This window comes from Pseudorasbora parva, chromosome 7 (assembly GCF_024679245.1).
Source record: "Pseudorasbora parva isolate DD20220531a chromosome 7, ASM2467924v1, whole genome shotgun sequence".
In the NCBI taxonomy this organism is placed as follows: Eukaryota; Metazoa; Chordata; class Actinopteri; order Cypriniformes; family Gobionidae; genus Pseudorasbora; species Pseudorasbora parva.
The window spans coordinates 1,509,257-1,531,421 of record NC_090178.1 but is presented as its reverse complement, the minus strand read 5'-3'; the positions used below and the strand labels follow the sequence as shown (position 1 = coordinate 1,531,421).

General features: G+C 38.2%; 1 protein-coding gene across 1 annotated transcript in view; it reads right to left on the bottom strand.

Moving 5' to 3' along the window:
• The window catches only part of rad21a (RAD21 cohesin complex component a), a 30,598-nt gene extending 17,123 nt beyond the window's left edge, over positions 1-13,475 (bottom strand). The window contains exons 1-9 of the mRNA XM_067447776.1: positions 13,339-13,475; positions 12,466-12,652; positions 12,252-12,381; positions 12,070-12,169; positions 8,315-8,421; positions 7,385-7,582; positions 6,536-6,658; positions 3,119-3,250; positions 596-819 (exon numbers count right to left, since the gene is read on the bottom strand). Coding sequence (XP_067303877.1) covers positions 596-819; positions 3,119-3,250; positions 6,536-6,658; positions 7,385-7,582; positions 8,315-8,421; positions 12,070-12,169; positions 12,252-12,381; positions 12,466-12,609 — 1,158 coding nt within the window. The 5' untranslated portion in view covers positions 12,610-12,652; positions 13,339-13,475. The remainder of the gene's footprint in view (positions 1-595; positions 820-3,118; positions 3,251-6,535; positions 6,659-7,384; positions 7,583-8,314; positions 8,422-12,069; positions 12,170-12,251; positions 12,382-12,465; positions 12,653-13,338) is intronic.
• Positions 13,476-22,165: the final 8,690 nt, after the last annotated feature.

The following is a 22,165-nucleotide window of genomic DNA, read 5'->3' as shown; positions in this document are numbered from 1 at the left end:
TCATTAACTGATTTGATCAAACATAACTCCATTGTGTAAGATCATTTTAAATTGTCATTAAGTAATTCCAAACATCGCGAGGCAGTCGACATTATGATGAAATACACTAAACGTATTAACCCGCTCCACAGCGCCACCCGGTGGATTGAGTTATAACTGCGAGATTTAGAGGGATTTATGGATTCACTGCATTTCCAGCCACCAAATCAACGCAGTAAAATTCAAATAGTATTTTTAGCTTTGGAATATTAATTAAAGATCGAATATTTGTGCACACCCCTAGTAAAAAAACACACAAATACTGTTGTGCTTCTCTCAGAAAGCGATCGGTTCGTGTCTTTAGACATCAGTGTGTCGTCATGAGCAGCAGGGTTTGTGTGTGTGTTCTCTAAGCGTGTTTTTTTTTATCTCTCATAGAATTGTTCCCCATTCACATCATTATGACCGGCACACAGCAACGGTTGAGTTAAAATCTTCATTTGTGTTCTCCTGAAGAAACACACACACCTATGATGCCCTGGGGTAAGCAGATAAACATCACATTTTCATTTTAGGGTGGACTATCCCTTTAAGGAGAAGTGGGAGCGAGCATCACCTTCAGCAGACGGCCGTTCCAGAGGGGCTGAGCGGGCAGAGAGAAAAGCTTCTCCACGCCGCCCGTCTCCTTCCACATCATCAGCTTCTTGGTAGGAGGAGCCAAATCCAGCGTGGTGACGATATCGGAGTAATCGCTCAGCTGGGCGCGGATGGTCTTGCTGTCGAGCTCCTTCAGGCTGTCCACGATTAGCTTCCTCTTCCTCTTAGCCTTGGTCTCTTTCACTGAAGACAAGAAGAAGCGTCACAGTTAAAGGGTTAGTTCAGCCAAAAATGAAATGTCTGTCATTAACTCCTCTCCCTAATGTCGCTCCACACCCGTAAGACCTCCGCTCATCTTCACACACAGTTTAAGATATTTTATATTTAGTCCGAGAGCGTATGCAAGTGTATGCACACTATACTGTCCATGTCCAGAAAGGGAATAAAAACATCATCACAGTAGTCCATATGAGACATCAGTGGGTTAATTAGAGTCTCTTGAAGCATCCAAAATACATTTGGGTCCAAAAATAACAAAAACTACGACTTTATTCAGCATTGGCTTCTCTTCCGCGTTTGTGTTCAATCCTCAAATAAAGATTCAAACGGTTATGAATCAGCGAATTGATTCATGATTCGGATCGCGTGTCAAACTGCTGAAATCACGTGACATTGGCGATCCGAATCATGAATCAATTCGCTGATTCATAACTGTTTGAATCTTTATTTGAGGATTGAACACAAACCCGGAAGAGAAGCCAATGCTGAATAAAGTCGTAGTTTTTGTTATTTTTGGACCCAAATGTATTTTGGATGCTTCAAGAGACTCTAATTAACCCACTGATGTTTCATATGGACTACTGTGATGATGTTTTTATTCCCTTTCTGGACATGGACAGTATAGTGTGCATACACTTGCATACGCTCTCAGACTAAATATAAAATATCTTAAACTGTGTGTGAAGATGAACGGAGGTCTGACGGGTGTGGAGCGACATTAGGGAGAGGAGTTAATGACAGACATTTCATTTTTGGGGGAAGAATTGGTTAAAAAACCTTTTCCAAGCTTGTTTAAACTTTCTTTATATATCAATACATAATAAAAATGTAAGTACTCTGAAAAAGAAAGTATAAAAATTGAGTGTCTGTAGACCTCTCAGGACTGTTTTAAAGACAGCTCATTATTTCCATTCACTCCACCTTCTCCCTTCTGGGCTCTTTCCAAAGCCACGCCCCCAAAACACATAAACGCGCCTCACCGACCAATCAGCTGGAAGACGCATTATTGACCTGAGACGAGCGGAGTGCAAATAGTCACATCATGTCAGAATCGTAATAAATGTAATAAAAATCTAACTATATCAGTATGATCAGTATTTTTCTCTCATAATTATGACTTTGAGCATGTCTTTTTTTACTTTTTATCTCAATTATGACTTTAAAAAGTGATATTTTTAACAGTTTATTTAATAATCAGGATTTTAAAAATAATATTTTCAACTTTTTCTGTTATAATGAGGACATAAAATCATAATTTGGATCTGTCATAATTTTGGCTTTAAATCCCAAAACTGAAATATTTCAACTTTTCATCTCAATTTTGGCTTGTCATGTTTTTGAATTCCTCACTATTATTTTTTAAATCATATTTTCAACATTCTCTTATAATTAGGACTTTAAAAATCAATTTCGTTTTCTCATCTCAAACGTCAGTGTGTGAATGTCATAATTTAGATTTTTTAAATCTAATTTCAGCTTTTAATCTCATAATAACGACTTTTAAAATCATAATTTTGATTTGCATGTCACTATCCCAGAATTTTTTTAATCCTTATTTCAACTTTTCATCTCATAATTATGACTTAGCATGTCATATTTGTGACTTTATTTCACTATTATGATTTTTAAACACATTCAAAACTCATAATTAGGACTTTAAAAAATCATAAGTTTATCTTCTCATCTCTTAAATGTCAGTGTGTGAATGTCAATTTAGATTTATTAAATCAAATTTTGGCACTCTCTCATAATTGCTTAAAATAGAAATTGAGTTCAAATAATTATGACTTAATAACAATTTCTACTTTTCACAATGACTTATAATATTTTTGAATTTTCATCTGATAATGAGGACATTAAATCCATAATTTAGATTTTTAATCTCTGAATTTTGCCTTTTTATCTGTTAATTAAATTTAATTTTGACTTCATCTAATAATTATGACCTAATATCATAATTTAATTTCATAATTATGATTAGTGTCACATTTTCAACATTTTATTTAAGATAATGACAAGTCATAACTATGAGATATAAAGCAATAAAAAAAATCTAAGAACACAATGTATAATTTTTGAACGAATTTAAATTTGATTCATGCTCATTTTTCATGATATAATTAGCTTTTTTTTTGTGCAAAATATTTGTTAAAACATTTTGAAATCACGCTTATTTTTACAGCTTGTGCAGTACATTCGGCGGGAATTGAATGCCATGGCTTTGAGGCTGAGAGTTAATTGTGAATTAGTGGTTAGTTTGTACCAGTGATGTCGATGGGCTCGAGGGCGAAGGCTTCGTCTTCATTGGGCACCAGCGTGGTCTGCTCCGTCTGGTCCGTGGTGTTAGGAAGAGGCTCCACTGGTCCAGATTCTGGACTGTCAGGGCCGCCAGGAGCTGAAATAATGCAGAAGTGTCAGGAGGCTAAACACCGTTGCTCATACATATTTAAAAGTGCATTAACTCCTACAGATATTGACATTTGAAACCAGAACCATCACAGAAAGGAGTCCTGTACACACGATTGTGTATCGGGGTAAATGTAACAATTTTTAAATATAAAAAGGTTTAAAGGGTTAGTTCAGCCAAAAATGAAATGTCGCTCCACACCCGTAAGACCTCCGTTCATCTTCACACACAGTTTAAGATATTTTATATTTAGCCCGAGAGCGTATGCAAGTGTATGCACACTATACTGTCCATGTCCAGAAAGGGAATAAAAACATCACAGTAGTCCATATGAGACATCAGTGGGTTAATTAGAGTCTCTTGAAGCATCCAAAATACATTTGGGTCCAAAAATAACAAAAACTACGACTTTATTCAGCATTGGCTTCTCTTCCGCGTTTGTGTTCAATCCTCAAATAAAGATTCAAACGGTTATGAGTCAGCGAATCGATTCATGATTCGGATCGCCAATGTCTCGTGATTTCAGCAGTTTGACACGCGATCCGAATCATGAATCAATTCGCTGACTCATAACCGTTTGAATCTTTATTTGAGGATGAACGGAGGTCTTACGGGTGTGGAGCGACATTAGGGAGAGGAGTTAATGACAGACATTTCATTTTTGGGTGAACTAACTATATACACACACATGAAACTGACAATTATAATAGGTTAATTTCATTTTTAATTTAGTGAATTTATAACTAAAAATAAAAAATATTTATATTAAAATATTCAAATGTGATTTTAACCCTTTTTGCACAATTGTGTCTTTGGAATGACATCAAGTATATACTTTAAATTATAAATGTCTGTGAGTCTGTACTTTCTGGAGACGTGCATCACTTTGGCATGTTTAACACAAAGTAACTTATTTCCTCTGGGAACATTTCTGCCTGGATTTGGCCAACCCAAATTGAAAAGCTTCCCATAAACCAGTCTCTTAATACACAATATTGGTGTCATTTTACAGGAAACCCTTAAGGGGGTCGCACACCGGACGCGGAGCTCGGCAGCGCACCACGTCTTTAAAATTCGAACACATTGTTTTCAATGAGTGTACGCACACCGGTGGCGGCATTCGGCGCCTGTCCGCGAAAGTAAGGTTGTTCTAAATCCTCAGGAAGTTGTTCTAAATCCTGCCGCGTAGGGCTGGGCGATAAATCGATTTTATGGATTAATTCGAGTTTTCAGTTTACGACGATTTTTGTGAATGAAAATCGGTTTTCTCTTTAAAATCCGCCGACGCTCCCCTCTGGGCTCCCGTAATGGCTCAGCACTCCCCGCGCGCGTTTGCCACAGAGGTACACAAACAACAAGGATAGCGTCAACATTCAGTTTTTCACAGAACAATTAACAATACCCCGCTGCAAAGTGTGTTTGAAGTCTGAACGGAACCGCGCTAGGCGCTATACTCATTTAAAGCTGCGCTGACACGAACGCAGCGCGAGCTCACACACGGGCCAATCTCGTGACAGACACGATACACAGCGCTGGTGATCCAGTGAGAGACCGTTTAAATCAACACCCCATCGCTACTGTGATCTAGTGGAAGCGGTCGGCGCAGAATTCTGTTATAAACCACAGATATCAGCTCTAACAGAGCTGTGCGAAGGTCAGGGGTTTCAGTCACAAATCACCAACATTCACCATGATTTACTGTAGTAAAACCACATGGATTTAATGTTGTTGTTGTCATTATTTATCTCAGGATTCGTACAACCTTTTGAGATTAAAATTCAAGCACTTTCCAATGGTTTTCAAGAGCTTCACACATATTTCCAGCACTTCAAAGCTCTAAATATCCGATTGTAATGTTATTTTTAATGTGATGGTTTGTAAAACTAAAAGTTTAAAGGGGTCTTGTGAAAGAAATAGTGGAATGTTTTTTTTTGTATATTTTTTAAAAATGTGTAATCCATTTTGTAGCATTTTTATTTTAAAAAAGATATGAAATGCCCACCACTATAACCAGCAGAAGAGCACTTATTGATTTATTAGCGATTTCCACTCCCTAATGTATGGAGAAAACTACGAAGTCACAGTCTCAGGAAAAACTAAACTTTTCTTCAAATTGTGACTAAATTACAGTAAAGTAAAGAGCTCCTTTAATAATCACTGAAGCTGTCGATCAGTTCAGTGTGAGACTATTGAAAAACAATGCTAATCTATATTTAATAAGACCATAACATTTAAATTTTCCCTATACTTTTTTTGCACATTACTGTTGTTAATAAAAGTTAATTTTATCTGCATATCAATTCATAAACCTTTGATATGTATACTGTATATTGCAAAAGATATGGTGCCCATTTATACTGTGGAATAGTCGGGGGGTTATTCACATGCTGAAAGTTCTGCACCCCAGGTAGGCACTTCTACCAAGCCGCAAATATTTAATTTTAATAATAAAGTTAAAACTTGTTTTGAACAATTTCTTTGTCATCTGCAGATTGATTTTAAAATCGTTTTAAATCGTAAATCGAATTTTTGGTGAAAAAAATCGGGGATTTTTTGGGGGGGCCATATCGCCCAGCCCTACTGCCGCGCCACAGAGCGCCATTTCAAGGCTCTATATTAAAAGTATATTATCGTTAAGGTATACTGATTTCACCCTTTGCTACAAGACACATTTGTTTTACATTCTGAGTTCAACAGCTTGAATAAAGTCTAAACATATTTTGGGGAAAGGTATAATAAACGTAGCCTTTTAAAATCCTTTTAGAATGTGCGCGTCCGGTGTGCGATACCTGAGACGCTGCGCGGCGCGCCGCCGAGCTCCGCGTCCAGTGTGCGACCCCCTTTAGAAGTTACATAAAACACTGCTAAAAGTGATAAACATGTAAGTACAATACAGGCCAACAGTTTGGACATTACTATTTGTAATGTTTTTGAAAGAAGTTTCTTCTGCTCATCAAGCCTGCATTTATTTGATCAAAAATACAGAAAAAAATGTAATGTGATATATTATTGCAATTTAAAATAATTGGTTTTTAATTTATTATACTTTAAATTATCATTTATTTCTGTGATCAAAGCTGAATTTTCAGGATGGTTCCTCCAGTCTTCAGTGATCATGATCCTTCAGAAATCATTCTCAAAGTTAGAAACAGTTCTGCTGCTTAATGTTTTTGCGAGGCAAGTAAAACGCATTGTTATTCTCCCAGTAATTTACTACAGCAGCTGAAGAATCAGAAGTTCACACACATAACTAAATAGAGACGCTCTACTCACGAGAAAAGTTATCAAAGTCGTCTTCGTCATCGCCGTGGTCTTGAGGCATCATCACGCTGTCAGTGATAGCCGGAGGATCGTCGAATATTCCACCACCGTCTTCATTGCTCAGAATCTTATCCACTGAAACACAAACACAGTTCAGCATCACGTTATTCCAGCCTCTCACGGGTTAAGCCTAACCGTGCGTTCACACCGCCACAAGTGTAGGTACTTTTACTGTTGGTGTGTGTGCGCGTGCAAGCGTGTGTGGATGACCATATCTGGTCAGCCACCACCGAAGACCATTTCTGACCCAGGAAAAACCCTGGTGTGTATTATATATTAAAAAAAAAACATTTAAAAACTGAGAATGAAACCATTTGTGTTTCACATTCTTTCTGGGAAAAGAAAGCATCGCTACAACAAATCGTTCACGTTTGGGTGGGTGTGTCAGACAGCAAGTTATTTTTCATAAAATAATTGTGTTTTATAACTTTTTAACATCAAGCAAGTCACATAAGTAACAGTCGTGTGCCCAGTCTATTCTCTGTTATTAAAACCTACACTTTTCACAATGTTGAAGTAGCCTATTCAAATCATTCAGACATTGCGTGCCATTGCGAAATACATTTGCGATATTTCGATGATTTCGATATATTGCACAGCCCTAATTTGTAGTATTTTTGCTAGAATAATATGTACGGTGGCTCTGAGTTGTCAAAAAGTCTCTCAAAATGCATTTTTACAGATGTAAAAAAAAAAAAAAAAACGCAGGAAATCAAACATGTTCCGAATTGTTTTTTGCCGGACGAAAGTGGCGCATGTGAATCACGGACTCAGTGTGCAAAGGCCTTAACTAGAACTCACTCAGAATTCCCCCATCCGTGCTTTCCAGGTTGTTGTCTCCGAAGTCGTCATAATCGAGGTTAGTGGGTTTATCCGGGAGGTTTGCGGGACCAGGCTCAGGTTCCAGAAGCAGATTAGACGCAGAGGATCCGTGGATGATGTCCACCTCAAAGGCATTCTCCTCCCTCATCATCTCACGATCATCCATGCCAAAATCACCTGCAGTATCACGAGCATTAAAGGGTTAGTTCAGCCAAAAATGAAATGTCTGTCATTAACTCCTCTCCCTAATGTCGCTCCACACCCGTAAGACCTCCGTTCATCTTCACACACAGTTTAAGATATTTTACATTTAGTCCGAGAGCGTATGCAAGTGTATGCACACTTTACTGTCCATGTCAGCATTGTCTTCTCTTCCACGTTTGTGTTCAATCCTCAAATAAAGATTCAAACGGTTATGAATCAGCGAATCGATTCAATGATTTGGATCGCCAATGTCAGGTGATTTCAGCAGTTTGACACGCGAATCATGAATCGATTCACTGATTCATAACCGTTCAAATCTTTATTTGAGGATTGAACACAAACCCGGAAGAGAAGCCAATGCTGAATAAAGTCGTAGTTTTTGTTATTTTTGGACCCAAATGTATTTTGGATGCTTCAAGAGACTCTAATTAACCCACTGATGTCTCATATGGACTACTGTGATGATGTTTTTATTCCCTTTCTGGACATGGACAGTATAGTGTGCATACACTTGCATACGCTCTCGGACTAAATATAAAATATCTTAAACTGTGTGTGAAGATGAGCGGAGGTCTTACGGTTGTGGAGCGACATTAGGGTGAGGAGTTAATGACAGACATTTCATTTTTGGGTGCCTTAACCCTTTAAGTTAAGGAGCACATGGACCTCTAATGGTGTAAATATGAACAGCTTGAGAGTTTTTACCGAAGTCATTGTCGGTCATGAGGCTGATGTTTCCCACTTCCTCCCTCATGGTGATCTCCTCAACACGACTCTGGTTCAGGGTGAACTGCTGCGCTACATCTATATCACTGATAAACAAATACAGTCAACTTATCACAGATCATCCAGGATTGGTGTGTAGTTTAAAATCAAGAAAAAACATCACAATTACATTAAACACAAACCATATGCTTTTTTTTTTTTTTTTTTTACCAAGGTGCACCTGTGCTCTTAAGATGAAACATACAGAAGTGAATTTAGAAACTTTAGGGGCACAATTAACTATTTCTGCTTTATATATATATATATATATTAGGGATGTCAATTTTCACAAATTCCCATGAACGATCGTCGTTTAAATTAACGATCAATTAATCGATTAATCGTTAACCATAATACTAAAATATGCGTCTACAGCAGTGGCTTGTAGCCGACTGCATGACAGGATGTACAAATGCTGCTCAAAACGCCATGTTCACCAAATGAATGAGAAGGATTTTTTTTATCTAAACAAAGAGCTATGGGATTGTAAAACTAGTCGATGTTATTTAAAATTTAATTAAATGACTTATTTAATAACCAAATATAACCTGTAATAAAACACGAACGCCACCTCAGATCTGATTATTCAGAATGTGTGGACGCACTTCCAAGAGCAACGTGCTGAAACATCACCTAAACCCAATTAATTCAAACGATTTATTAAAATATTGTTCTCATTTATGTTATGTAATGTGACAGTCCCAATCATAGTTATTATTAGTCGTGCGTTGCTGTTTGAACTGCGTGAGCTGAAGCGGATGCGCTGAATCACTGGTAAGTTACACTGAAGCTTTGCTAGCGGGTTATTTAACTCAACAAAAAACTTCCTATATGAAATTAATCAGATTTATATAAAGTTAACCAAATTTTACAAATTATATATCTTCACAAAATAATGTGAATGCACAAGTGAACTTGAATTGAGTTGCTGATATTCATATTCAGAATGGGAGACGCGCTCTAGGAACAACGCTCTGAACACGGCACCTAAACCCAATGACTTTACAACCATTTATTAAAACAGTGTTCTCATTTCTGTTATATAATATGACTGTCCCAATCATAGTTATTATGCATTGCTCTGTATGCGCTAAAGCCGAAGCACTGAATGAAAACCGGTAGCCATCACTGACTGAAGCTATTTGCTAGTGCGTTTTATTTCGCTAAAAGAAACGCATCCTATATGATTGATCGCATGTATAACGTTACAAAATAAATGCAATATTACAAATTACTTCAGCACAATCTGATCCGAATGCACAAGTGAACTTTAACCAAGTTACATGCGCGAGTCAGAGTGCGTGACCGAGAACCATGTTGTGCACGGGCTCTTCCTGGATCAACGCAATGAAACACACGGCAAATAAACCCAAATACTTAACAATCACAATGTTTTATTACAAAAGTGTTCTCATTAATGCTGTGTAATATGACAGTCCCACTCATAGTCATTATTAGCTGTGCATTGCTGTTGGAGCTAAAGCTGAAGCTGATCACCGCCACGCTTTTACTACCGCTCGCCTCTAACGTTAATTATTAACCAAATGCATCCTTATGAGATAAATCAGCTATAGATAGGCCTGCACAAAATAAACACAATAGTACAAAATTTGCACAAAACAAAAGGCTGCGAATGCACATGCAAACTTGCAGTCATGATGAAGGTGTGACTCCAGCTGTAAAATGGTCCCTAGTAGAACTGGGGCACGCTCGCATCATTTTTCCTCCCGTTTCGCGGTTGAGCCGCACGCACGCCCATGACCCTGCTTATAAGTCTTATCGATCAAATGTCTTATCGACAATTAATCGATCATCGATTAATCGTTGACATCCCTAATATATATATATTAGGGATGCCACAATACTCAATATTGAACCGTTCAGTACGGCACTCATGGTTCAATACGCGCTGGTGAATTGAGCTTTTTTCGGTTTGGTATTTAATTAATCATTTCCATTTCTCTCCGTTTGAAATATTTCTCTGAGTTTATTTCGGCTCTTTCTAAGTGTGCCTGTGAGTCCAAATTATGAAATTATTTAGTGTTTTTTTTTCCAACAACAAAACCTGAGCCAAATATTACATTTCTATAACTGTGATAAGTTGTTGAATTTAACAAAATACTAAAAACTAGAGCTGTCAATCGATTAAAAACTTTAACTAGATAAATCATACATTTTTTCTGTGATTAATCGCAATAAATATGTTTTTGTACGTTTTTAATATAATAATTTCACAGTTAATCAAATTAATGTAAAAAACACATAAAGACGGTATAAATTAAATACTTGTTTAAATGGCATCTTTTTATGAATGAAGGCCAGTATTACTGATATTAATACAGCTACTGATATTTTTTACATTTATTATTAGGCTTCAAAAATATAACAGTTTTTAATTTAAGTAAACTTAAAACAATGCTAACATAAACCCATAATAAATATCATGTTTACTCCTGCCCTTCCTGTCTTAATAGTTAGGAAATATACAGATATTTAATAAAGTTATCAAAGTTATATGGAGTCTGCACTGCATAAACTATAAATAAAATAGTTAATCCTTATTAAAGCTACAAAAGTTATTTAGTCAAGAGCAGCGAGTCATTTTCTCTGTTCCCTTTGTTCTTTAACTTTACTGACAGGAAGCTTTATTGGCTGCTGTCCCTTTAAGAGCAGACAGACACGCGGATCTCACTGTTTATATACCGTCTATTGATCGCGCCGCATTCTCTCAACTCTTTTTGTTCATTTTAGACTTTATATAAATCATTTAAGACTGCTCTTATGAGGATAGTCGTTGAAGATATGCCTTGAAGCAAGTCTACAATTTTGCTTTGTCACTTTTTAATACTTTTTAAATCCCTGCAGACACCCTTTTATACTCGATGCGCTCGCCGTTGTGCTATTCTATGAAACGACAGAGGGCGACTCGGAGTAATTGTTCTATAAACCATCAGGAAAAAGCGTCGACAAGAAGTGGGCTAATGCACACAAGTGATGATATTTATTTTAGTACAAAAAAAACCACACTAATAAAGATGAATCGTGTAAAACTCAGTAAACCTTGATATTATTACTAGTGGCATGAGAACAAAATATGCACTAAATTAACGATCTCTTAAATATTTCACTAAACATTTTAGTGTCTTGATTTATTTATTTAGTGGATTAAACATGGATCTTTATTTATGAGCTTTTGTTGGCTCATTTAGTACATATACCTCATTTGTATGTGCAAACTGGTGCCGGTGTGATGAGACGTCATGCTCGGCTAGATTCGCCGAGAACTCGTTCACCTTCGGAAGCGCGCCGTTACAAAAACCGTGCTCCACGACCGCCCCTCCGCGTTGACATCATTTTTGCCGCGCGCACCCTCATGCTCAAGCGAACGCGTCGAGTACAAACAAGGCTTTAGACAGCACGAAACTGCAAGGAGTTGTTTTTCACACGTTTTTTTGTATAATAACTTTTTAACATCAAGCTAGTCACATAACTAACAGTAGTCGTGTCGTGTGCCCACTCCCAGTCTATTCTCTGCTTTATGCCGACCTAAAACATACACTTTTCACAATGTTGAAGTAGCCTGCGTGCCATTGCGATATGTACATTTGCGATATATTGTGCATCCCTACTAAAAAGTATCTAACTTGATGTCCAGCCCTAAATATCAATGTGTAAGAACAACAAGCATCTCTTACTCCAGATCAGGGAGAGGCTGGTCGAAATCGTGGAACTCCTCTGGTAAAGTGATGGCGTTGTACGCAGCCTCACGGTTATCTTCCGGCAGATCAACGACACCTGAAGAAACACACACATTACAGTGAACACACATGCCTCCAAAATGAGTGATTTTACTACAACAGCCGTTTAGATTCAATACCTGGGCGGAAAGCCATTTTGATCTTGATGAACGCTTCATTACAATCAGCCAGAAGATATTTGGCTTTTCTGTGGTAGATCCTCACCACACCCAGGAGAAGATGGCCAGATGTGCGCAGAGCCATCTTCACCTATTTAAGTAGAGCAGAAAAAGCAGAATTACCACATGCATGAACGCTGAACACACACCGCTCAAAAGCAGACGAGAAACGCACCTTTGGTGAAATGATGCTTTCCACACTGCTTTCCAGGTTGCATTCAAAGACGTGCGCTTTGGTCAGCTTTTTGTCCCAATGGGCCGCCAGCCAGATCTTGGCCAGCGGCCCACGTTTACTGAGGACGAAGTGGGCGTAAAACATTGCCCTGGTGTCTGGTCAGCACTCTGAGACCTTTCTGCTACACCTGAATGGAGACACAAGAGCATCCAACCAAAATTAGACCACAATAAAGTCATGCAGATGGCATCTAGATGGGTTTGAGACACTGAATACACATGCAGATTAATCTATAACCACCCAATGACATGCACATGCAATCAAAAATACATCTTTAGATGTGCTTACTTACTCTGAGTTCTTAAGTTAGATTTATCATACAAATAGTATTGCCCGCCTTTACAGCAATATTAAAACAAGCAGAAAACGCGGTAAAACTCAACTACACGGCTGCAAAACGCTCCATAACCCAAAGCTAATCTTTCAGAATAGGGCTAACACACACAAAAACATAGAAAAATGCCTTTGATGATGCAAAACAGTTGCGTTGATCTCCACACAAGCGTTTGGCTAAGTTGTTGATTAGCAAGCTGAGCTACATAGCTGTAAAAAAAAAAACACATTATATCACGTATACCCTACACGTGATTTATCACATTGTCTTGGTCACACACAACGATTAGAAGTTGCAAAGGAGCTAAATTTAGAATTTAATAAAGCCCGCGAAGTTATTTCCAAGCTATCGTTAGCCATTAACATTAGCCAACTGTTGATTAGCAACGGCGCCGCCAGCGTCAAATTTCATTCTCCTGCTCGTGTATTCATCTTCACACGAATATTAATCCGCGATTATACACATTTCGCAGAACGTACCATTCAAGATGTGGTATCCGTGTCGATCGCGGCCAGGCTTTTCTCCCGCCTCCTGCGGAGAGAAGTTAGCAAGCGTTTCCTCTCATTGAATCCGACAAAGATGGCGCGCGCTCTCGGCGGGATGTTTACAGTCAAAATTTGGCGGTGGGCGGCGCTTGGTCAGTGATTGACAGGAAGCGGCTGTAGGGGAAGCAGCCGGTGGGCGGGGCTTGGTTGGTGATTGACAGGGCGTGGCTGCAGGGGAGCCCAATGGCGGCGCGCTGTGCGGTTGGCAGAGGGCGGTGTTGTGTTACTAAACGAACAATGAGCAGAGCGACAGGAAGTCGAGTCTACAGTTCTAATGTATAGAGTCTCTTTGTTTGTATGAGCAGATAGCCCACACACACACACACACACATATATTTATATAGGCCTATACACACTCACCAAAATTATTACTAGAAAAACCTTACTAATACTGTGTTTGTATGGAACATTTTTAGCAAAACCCGTTGTTGAGTTAAAGCTCTAGGGGGAGATCCTGTTTAAAATATGCTCAGATGAGGAACTCGTTTCTATAGTAGATCAGTAAGTTTAGGGGTAAGTAAGGTACAAAGATGTGCCTTTTCACTTTTGTACCTTAGGGTACCGCCCCAGTGACAGAACTGTACCTTTTTTTCTGAGAGCTATAGCATTTTATGGATCTTGTTGTAATTTACCCCAAATTCTATCATCAATAAGTAAATCAAACGTAGCCTATCTGTTTTGCTGTGCTAATGGTTTTGACCGTAGCTCAGAGGAATGTATATAATCGCTTGAAAAACAATGCTTAAGCATCAAAGAATATATAGTTATAATGAATTATTTCCACTTCAGGATCCAGTGGAGCAACACTAATGCAGTTGAGCTCAATCCCTCAGGAGATGTGTGTCAGGATTCAGTCATTCAGGGAGGAAGACAATGAGTGTCAATGATTTATGAATGAGAAGCTTTTGCTTCCCTCAAGCATGACTGAAAGAGAATCGAGCTGGCTGTATAAAATGTCTGCGATGTTTAATAGGGAGCCAGTGCAGTGTTGACAGAACTGGACTAATATGATCATACTTCCTGGTTCTAGTAAGAACTCGAGCTGCTGCGTTTAAGACCAGCTGGAGATTGTTTATTAAGCGAGCAGGGCAACCACCCAGTAGAGCATCTATCTATCTATCTATCTATCTATCTATCTATCTATCTATCTATCTATCTATCTATCTATCTATCTATCCATCCATCCATCCATCCATCCATCCATCCATCCATCCATCCATTCATCCATCCATCCATCCATCCATCTATCTATCTATCTATCTATCCATCCATCCATCCATCCATCCATCCATCCATCCGTGCATCCATCCATCCATCCATCCATCCATCCATCCATCCATCTATCTATCTATCTATCTATCTATCTATCTATCTATCTATCTATCTATCTATCTATCTATCTATCCATCCATCCATCCATCCATCCATCCATCCGTGCATCCATCCATCCATCCATCCATCCATCCATCCATCTATCTATCTATCTATCTATCTATCTATCTATCTATCTATCTATCTATCTATCTATCTATCTATCTATCTATCTATCTATCTATCTATCTATCTATCTATCTATCTATCTATCTATCTATCTATCTATCATGGACCAGCTGGAGTTTGTTTATTAAGCGAGCAGGGCAACCACCCAGTAGAGCATTACAATAATCTAGCCTTGAGCTCATGAACGCATCGACTAACTGTTCAGCATTTTGCATTTGTCATAGTTTAGATTATATATATTAAGATGGAAGAATGTGGTTTTACAGAAGTTAGAAACGTGGCTTTCAAATGAAAGATTGGTATCAAAGAGTTTATATTTGGACTATTTTAGAGGCCAATTGCGGAGTAACCCAGAACCTGTGACATGCGTCATAGACATAAACAGAGAGAAGTAGTTCCAGCTAAAATGTTAAAACGCGTGCAGTTTGTGCCCCGCCAACTGTTTCAGATGTGCTGGTTCCAGGAGTATTTTTTTCATTCATTTCTTCATTAGAGAATTTAGAAGAGTCTTTGGCGTTAATGAGCCATGAACCCAACCAACCAGCAATGAGAATCACAAACTTTGATTTGAAGCAAAAACTTCTGTGACTGTGAACTCAAGGGCTTTAGAGAGGGAAAGAACTACAATCCCATGAAGAATACTCAAGTTAAAGATGGAGAAACACAAACCTACTCATTTAAAATGAATAATTATACATTAAAAACAAAGTTTTTTGAGTTTAATGCAAAATATGCATATTCAAATATTTAATTTTTTTGAGTGTAGACTTGATTACATAATTTGCAGTGCTTTTGTACATTATTGGTGGAATTTTCTACACAGAATCATGGGTAATGTAGTTTTTCACCACAAAACGATTATTTTAAAACTAAACTTTAATTATATGTGCTTATTAATGTATATTTACTTCTTCTCAAGTAATAAAGTATTCTCGTAAGTTTATAATATGCCGTTGAAAACACATACGGGTGAGGGGTTCGAATGCCGGTCGCCATGTTGCTCCTCCATCTTGAATGTACAGTAGCCAAAGAGGGACATACCCGTAAATTCAAGCTTTGCCTTTGGCGTTTTAACACTCGATGGCACCGTGTCGAATGTGAAGAGGGGGATTGCCGTGTTAATCTTGGACTCCGTAGGCGTTAAAACGAAATCGGAATTGAGAGGAACAGAAACTGATATTCACTGGATGGTCATAAACCTTTACACCGCTAGATGGGGGAAAATATCACACAGTGGAGCTTTAACAGAAGCAAACACGATCGATGAACAACCTCGTCATTCACAGTTGTGCTCACTTTAACGCTTCATAAGTTATAGATAACAAGGCAGTTTCTATGGAGGAATGATTGGAGTTAAGTTCTGTTGTGCCAGACTAGAGTGCCAAAAGTTACACTGTACCTTTAAAGAAACAGTACACCCGCAATATTGATCAATACAGAAAACTTAATACTCGACCAAAAAGTATAAGATCATTCACACAGTTCACACTTGAAATAAACAAAACAACAACACACAAATGTATCAAATATCATTTATTTATTTTTTATAAAAGCATTTTTTATATATATATCTTAAAAAATCTGAACTTTCATTGTATTGTTTGTAATTCTGTAAAATAAAGGAATCCAAGGATGAAGCAAAGAATCAAGATTGAGATCAAACGGATCCTCACGTGTGCCAAATACACATACAAACATGAGGCCGAGTGAAAGATGCTTTTCCTACGAAACAGGCAGGAATGTCAGTACTGTAACCATCAGGAAAACTCCAGTGTTAGACAAGGAAAACTAAATCCAGGAGCAGATGATGAGGAGATTGTGCTAACAACATAACGCAAGAAGTGTCTCGAGAAAAGGCACGTTCGTTTGCAGACGCGTGTAAAGCCTGATTGAATCCTGATAGAACCTTAAAATATTTGGAGAACCGGTTGCCACAGTTTCCACTCAATTCATGCACACACGTTCAAATCTACATTAATGTGGCAACCCGTAAACACTTTTAAATAATGTGCTTTTCATCATCTTGAATAATTTGGGACACATTATGTTCACTTTTCAACGCTCTTGTGTACATAGCATAAACCTGTCCTATCAGATGATCACCATGCAAATATATAGTATTAGGTAAATATGATCAAAGATCGCTTTAAAAATAAATCTGCATTGTTTATCCTTTTGACGTTTCATTAAAAAAAATGCACTAAATTCTAACCTTTCTTGGAAGTAAAACAACTGAAAGTGGAGGAAACTCTGTTTTTCTCTAATACAGTCATTCCCAAACTGTGGTCCGTGGAAAGGCAAAATAAATAAAAAAATTTGCCAGGAAATTCCCACAAAAAAAATATAAAAAAAGTAAGAAGAATATGTAGGCCTATATTGATATAACATTTGTATTAAATAGTCAAGTTATTGTGCGATTACTAAAATAGCCTAGTGGCGCTCGGCCGTGACGTTTAAGTTCAGTGCCGTTATGGATCGGTGGATAGCAACGGGTTCTCTGAAGAGAAAAGAGACCGAGGCAGAAGTTACAACAAATGAAGAGATTGATGCATCTATGAGGCAGAGTCATCATAAAAAACAATAAAAGATAATACTGCGAAAGCTGTATACACTGTTCACTGACTCATAACCGTTTGAATCTTTATTTGAGGATTGAACACAAACGCGGAAGAGAAGCCAATGCTGAATAAAGTCGTAGTTTTTGTTATTTTTGGACCCAAATGTATTTTGGATGCTTCAAGAGACTCTAATTAACCCACTGATGTCTCATATGGACTACTGTGATGATGTTTTTATTCCCTTTCTGGACATGGACAGTATAGTGTGCATACACTTGCATACGCTCTCGGACTAAATATAAAATATCTTAAACTGTGTGTGAAGATGAGCGGAGGTCTTACGGGTGTGGAGCGACATTAGGGAGAGGAGTTAATGACAGACATTTCATTTTTGGCTGAACTAACTATATACACACACATGAAATTGACATTTATAATGGGTTAATTTCATTTTTAATTTAGTGAATTTAGAACTTAAAATGAAAATTATTTATATTAAAATGTTAGAAGTGATTTTAACCCCTTTTTTGCACATAATTTTTTGCATTGCCTACATTACATTCAGAATATTTGTTTTCATGGCCTTCACTATATCGTCCTAATGCATGGCAAGGAGTAGAGTTTGAGCGGACAAGATCACAGATAAAGAACCGCAGAGAGTCTTAGGGTCAGAAAGACACAAAACGGCCACTACAGCACCACATGTTGTTTGGGAGGGTTTGAAGACAAATCCTCCTCACTCATCCAGAGACAAACTCCAGTATATTCAGTGGTCAGACACGACTGGAGCTTCAGGTGGGACCTGGTTCTGTGGTCAGATGACACTAAAACAAGAGCTTTTTTTTTGCTGGAGGTCCTGGACTTCTTTTTTTGACATATGGCATCATGGCTTCTAGCAAACACCAGCAGATACAAAATCAAAACCTGACCTTGATGATCTGCTAGAAATCTGATAATGGGCCATGGCTGGATCTTCTATCAGAACAATGTTCCAGAACAAACTTCACAGAAATCTGTCACTGAGCACAAAATGAAGGCCTTTGACCTGAACCCTACAGAGAATGAGTAAAGAGAAGAAATGGGAATCTGAAGGAATAAGAAAGGAATTCATCTTTTATCTCCAAACTCATCAGGTATTGTAGAAGAATGGTGCGCTCAAGTCCTTCTGGGATGTTCGTATTTACGAGGTGAGAAGTCATGTCTACGACATCATGTGCGCTGACCAAACAAGATGGCGGTGTTCCTTCTTTTAATGAATATCATGAAAATACAGCAAGGTTTGTTAACTCTACGCATAGAAAATGAGAACAAAGAATGCACATCAGGTGAGTTTTAATCTTTTATGTTTTTAATGAATCTATGAAGCCACTGTAAACGGTGTCCTTATATATTAGGCTAATTGTTATATTACAATGCTAGCTGGCTTCGTTGTAAATGACCCAACCTGATAGTGTCACTGCTAATATATATAGTTATATATATTACAGACGATGCATCCATTAATTCGGCCATGTTTCTCACGGACACGCCCCAAACTCGTACAGATCAGAGCTTAAAGAAAATCCCAATCTTCCCCCCTGGTATTTATGTAAATACATAATTACGTAACCTCGTAAATACGAGTTTTACGACATGACTTGAACGCACCAGAAGTCTCAGCACGGTAATCTCGGGAAACTGACTTTTTAAAAGGTATTTAATAAAAGAGTGAATAATTATTATTATTATGCTCAACATCTATTCCCCCATTCTCAATTGTTATATTTCAATGAAAGGTTTGATTTTTGTGAATTTTTGAATGAAACGTCAAAAGGATAAATGATGCAGATTTATTTTCCACAGCATGCTTTGCTCATATTTACCTCATAATTCTGACATCTGACTTTGTTACCAGTTCACACATTTCTATCGTCACATGATCCATCCCTCTCAGCCATCAACTATTGTCTTCAATAGGGAAAATGTTCTTGCAAAAGTGCTGTATATGGTAATCCTGTCACGAAATTAAACCGTAGTCAGGGCAGACACCATATTAAACATCTCCCCTGAAATAAAGACCATGTTGAAATCAGTTTTGCATCATGGGACAACCAAATACCATATTAATTGTTCGTTCATAACAGAAAAATCAATGGAAGACGTTCTGGAAACCTGACCTGAAGCTCTGAATGGATGACGCGCTCTCCTAATCAAGCCTGATGTTTTATTCATTTGCTCTTTTTATCTTCTGTCTACATTGAGAGCAAATGCGAAACTAGTGTTAAATATCATTAAAATTATCGTCAGATTCTAGAGATCCATGCTATCCATGTAAACACTGAACAAACATTGGGTGTCACACGACTGACGTCCATCATATTCGTGGTTTTAAAGAGAGCAAACAATGTGGTGACATTCAGAAATTTTAGCGTACACTGTCAGGAAAAAAGGGGCGGTACCCTAAGGTACAAAACCAAAAAGGTACTAATATGTTCCTTTAAGGTACTAATGCGCACTCTTAAAGTACTGATATGTACATTTTAAGTTATTAATATGTATCGTTTAGGGGTAAGTAAGGTACAAAGATGTGCCTTTTCACTTTTGTACCTTAGGGTACCGCCCCAGTGACAGAACTGTACCTTTTCTTCTGAGAGTGTAAACAGATTTGGTGTGTTTTAAGTCCCTCCATGTTTGTCATCAGTCCAAAAAAGCGACGTCACTGCGTTAACAAACTAGTTACTAGTTAGATTGACATGTAAGAGCGGTTCTCTGAGCTCCTCAGATGTAAGATGCTTGTCACTTCCACATAAACAAATTCAGAACAAGATCAAGCAGTCAGAAGTGGAGTGAGATCCGGATTATCTGCAGTGTGAACGCGCCGCTGATATGACATTAGGCTTGTAAAAAAAGCGGTTTGTGCCGTTGGATTTAACACCGTGTCCTACCCAGACATGACGCACAATAAAAGGCATCTTTTCCATGTTAACCACAACAAAACCATCTAACATTGATCATTTAGGAGCTGGTTATGTGCTTTATTTAATATGGGTCTGTGTATCATTTTGAGTGACTTTTATATTTATCTGTACTGAAAGTGGCGATGGATCTGAAACTGATGAGCAAACAAGTGTATGACTCCGCCCACACTCTCGTCGGATTGGCTGTGATTTTTGATTTAGTTACAAATGCAGAACTCTTGCAGAGACTCCGCCCACACTCTCATATAATTGGCTGTGATTTTTTATTTAGTTGTGAGTGCAGAACTTGCAGAGACTCCGCCCACACTCTCTTCTGATTGGCTGTAATTTTTGGTTTAGTTAAAAATGCAGAACTCTTGCAGACAGACTCCGCCCACACTCTCTTCTGATTGGCTGTGATTTTTTGATTAAGTTGTGAGGGAAGAACTCTTGCAGACAGACTCCGCCCACACTCTCTTCTGATTGGCTGTGATTTTTTGATTAAGTTGTGAGGGAAGAACTCTTGCAGACAGACTCCGCCCACACTCTCTTCTGATTGGCTGTGATTTTTTGATTAAGTTGTGAGGGAAGAACTCTTGCAGACAGACTCCGCCCACACTCTCTTCTAATTGGCTGTGGTTTGTGATTGAATTTGTCATGTCTTGTGTATAAGACACAGCGTCAATCTTTAAATGTAAAAATAGTAAAATTATGTCAGTTTGACAAAATTCAGACAAAGACTTATACAGAAGAAAAAAAAAACACTAAACCTTTGGGACATTTTGTGGAACACCTAAACTGAATCCAAATATAAGCAGCATGAACGTTTGTTTACGCGTTCATACAAATCCCCTTTGGACTCGCAGATGAAGTCCATCTGAAAGCTCAGGCACTGTTTCGCACGCTCGACTTCTCCACGTCATCCTGCGTTTTCATAAGGCGCGCAACGTTTGCACTGAATAAATATACAGACAACCTCAGCAAAACCATCCAGAGGTTAAAGGGATAGTCCAGCCAAAAATGAGCCTGTGATGTTGATCTGCTGACCCCCAGGGCATCAACATGTAGGTGTGTTTGTTTCTTCAGGAGAACACAAATGAAGATTTTTAACTCAACCGTTGCTGTGTGCCGGTCATAATGATGTGATTGGGGAACAATTCTATGAGAACAAAAGAAACAAACATGCTTAGACAACACACACACACACCCTGCTGCTCGTGACGACACACTGATGTCTTAAGACACGAACCGGTCGCTTTCTGTGAGAAACACAACAGTATTTGTGTTATTTTACCTCATATCAGACGAATCTCATCTAGTGTTCCCATCCGCTGTTACTGCCGTCTGGTGAGGTCAAACTAGAGCGATCATAGATATATATAGATACCTCATTAGTGCCTGCGTGGATCGGTTAAATGAGGAATCTACATAATATATATCTATGATCGCTCTAGTTTGACCTCACCAGACGGCAGTAATAGCCGATGGGAACACTAGATGAGATTCGTCTGATATGAGGTAAAATAACACAAATACTGTTGTGTTTCTCTCAGAAAGCGATCGGTTCGTGTCTTAAGACATCAGTGTGTCGTCAGGAGCAGCAGGGTGTGTGTGTGTGTTGTCTAAGCGTGTTTTTTTGTTTGTTTGTTTTGTTCTCATAGAATTGTTACCCATTCACATCATTATGACCGGCACACAGCAACGGCTGAGTTAAAAATCTTCATTTGTGTTCTCCTGAAGAAACAAACACACCTACATGTTGATGCC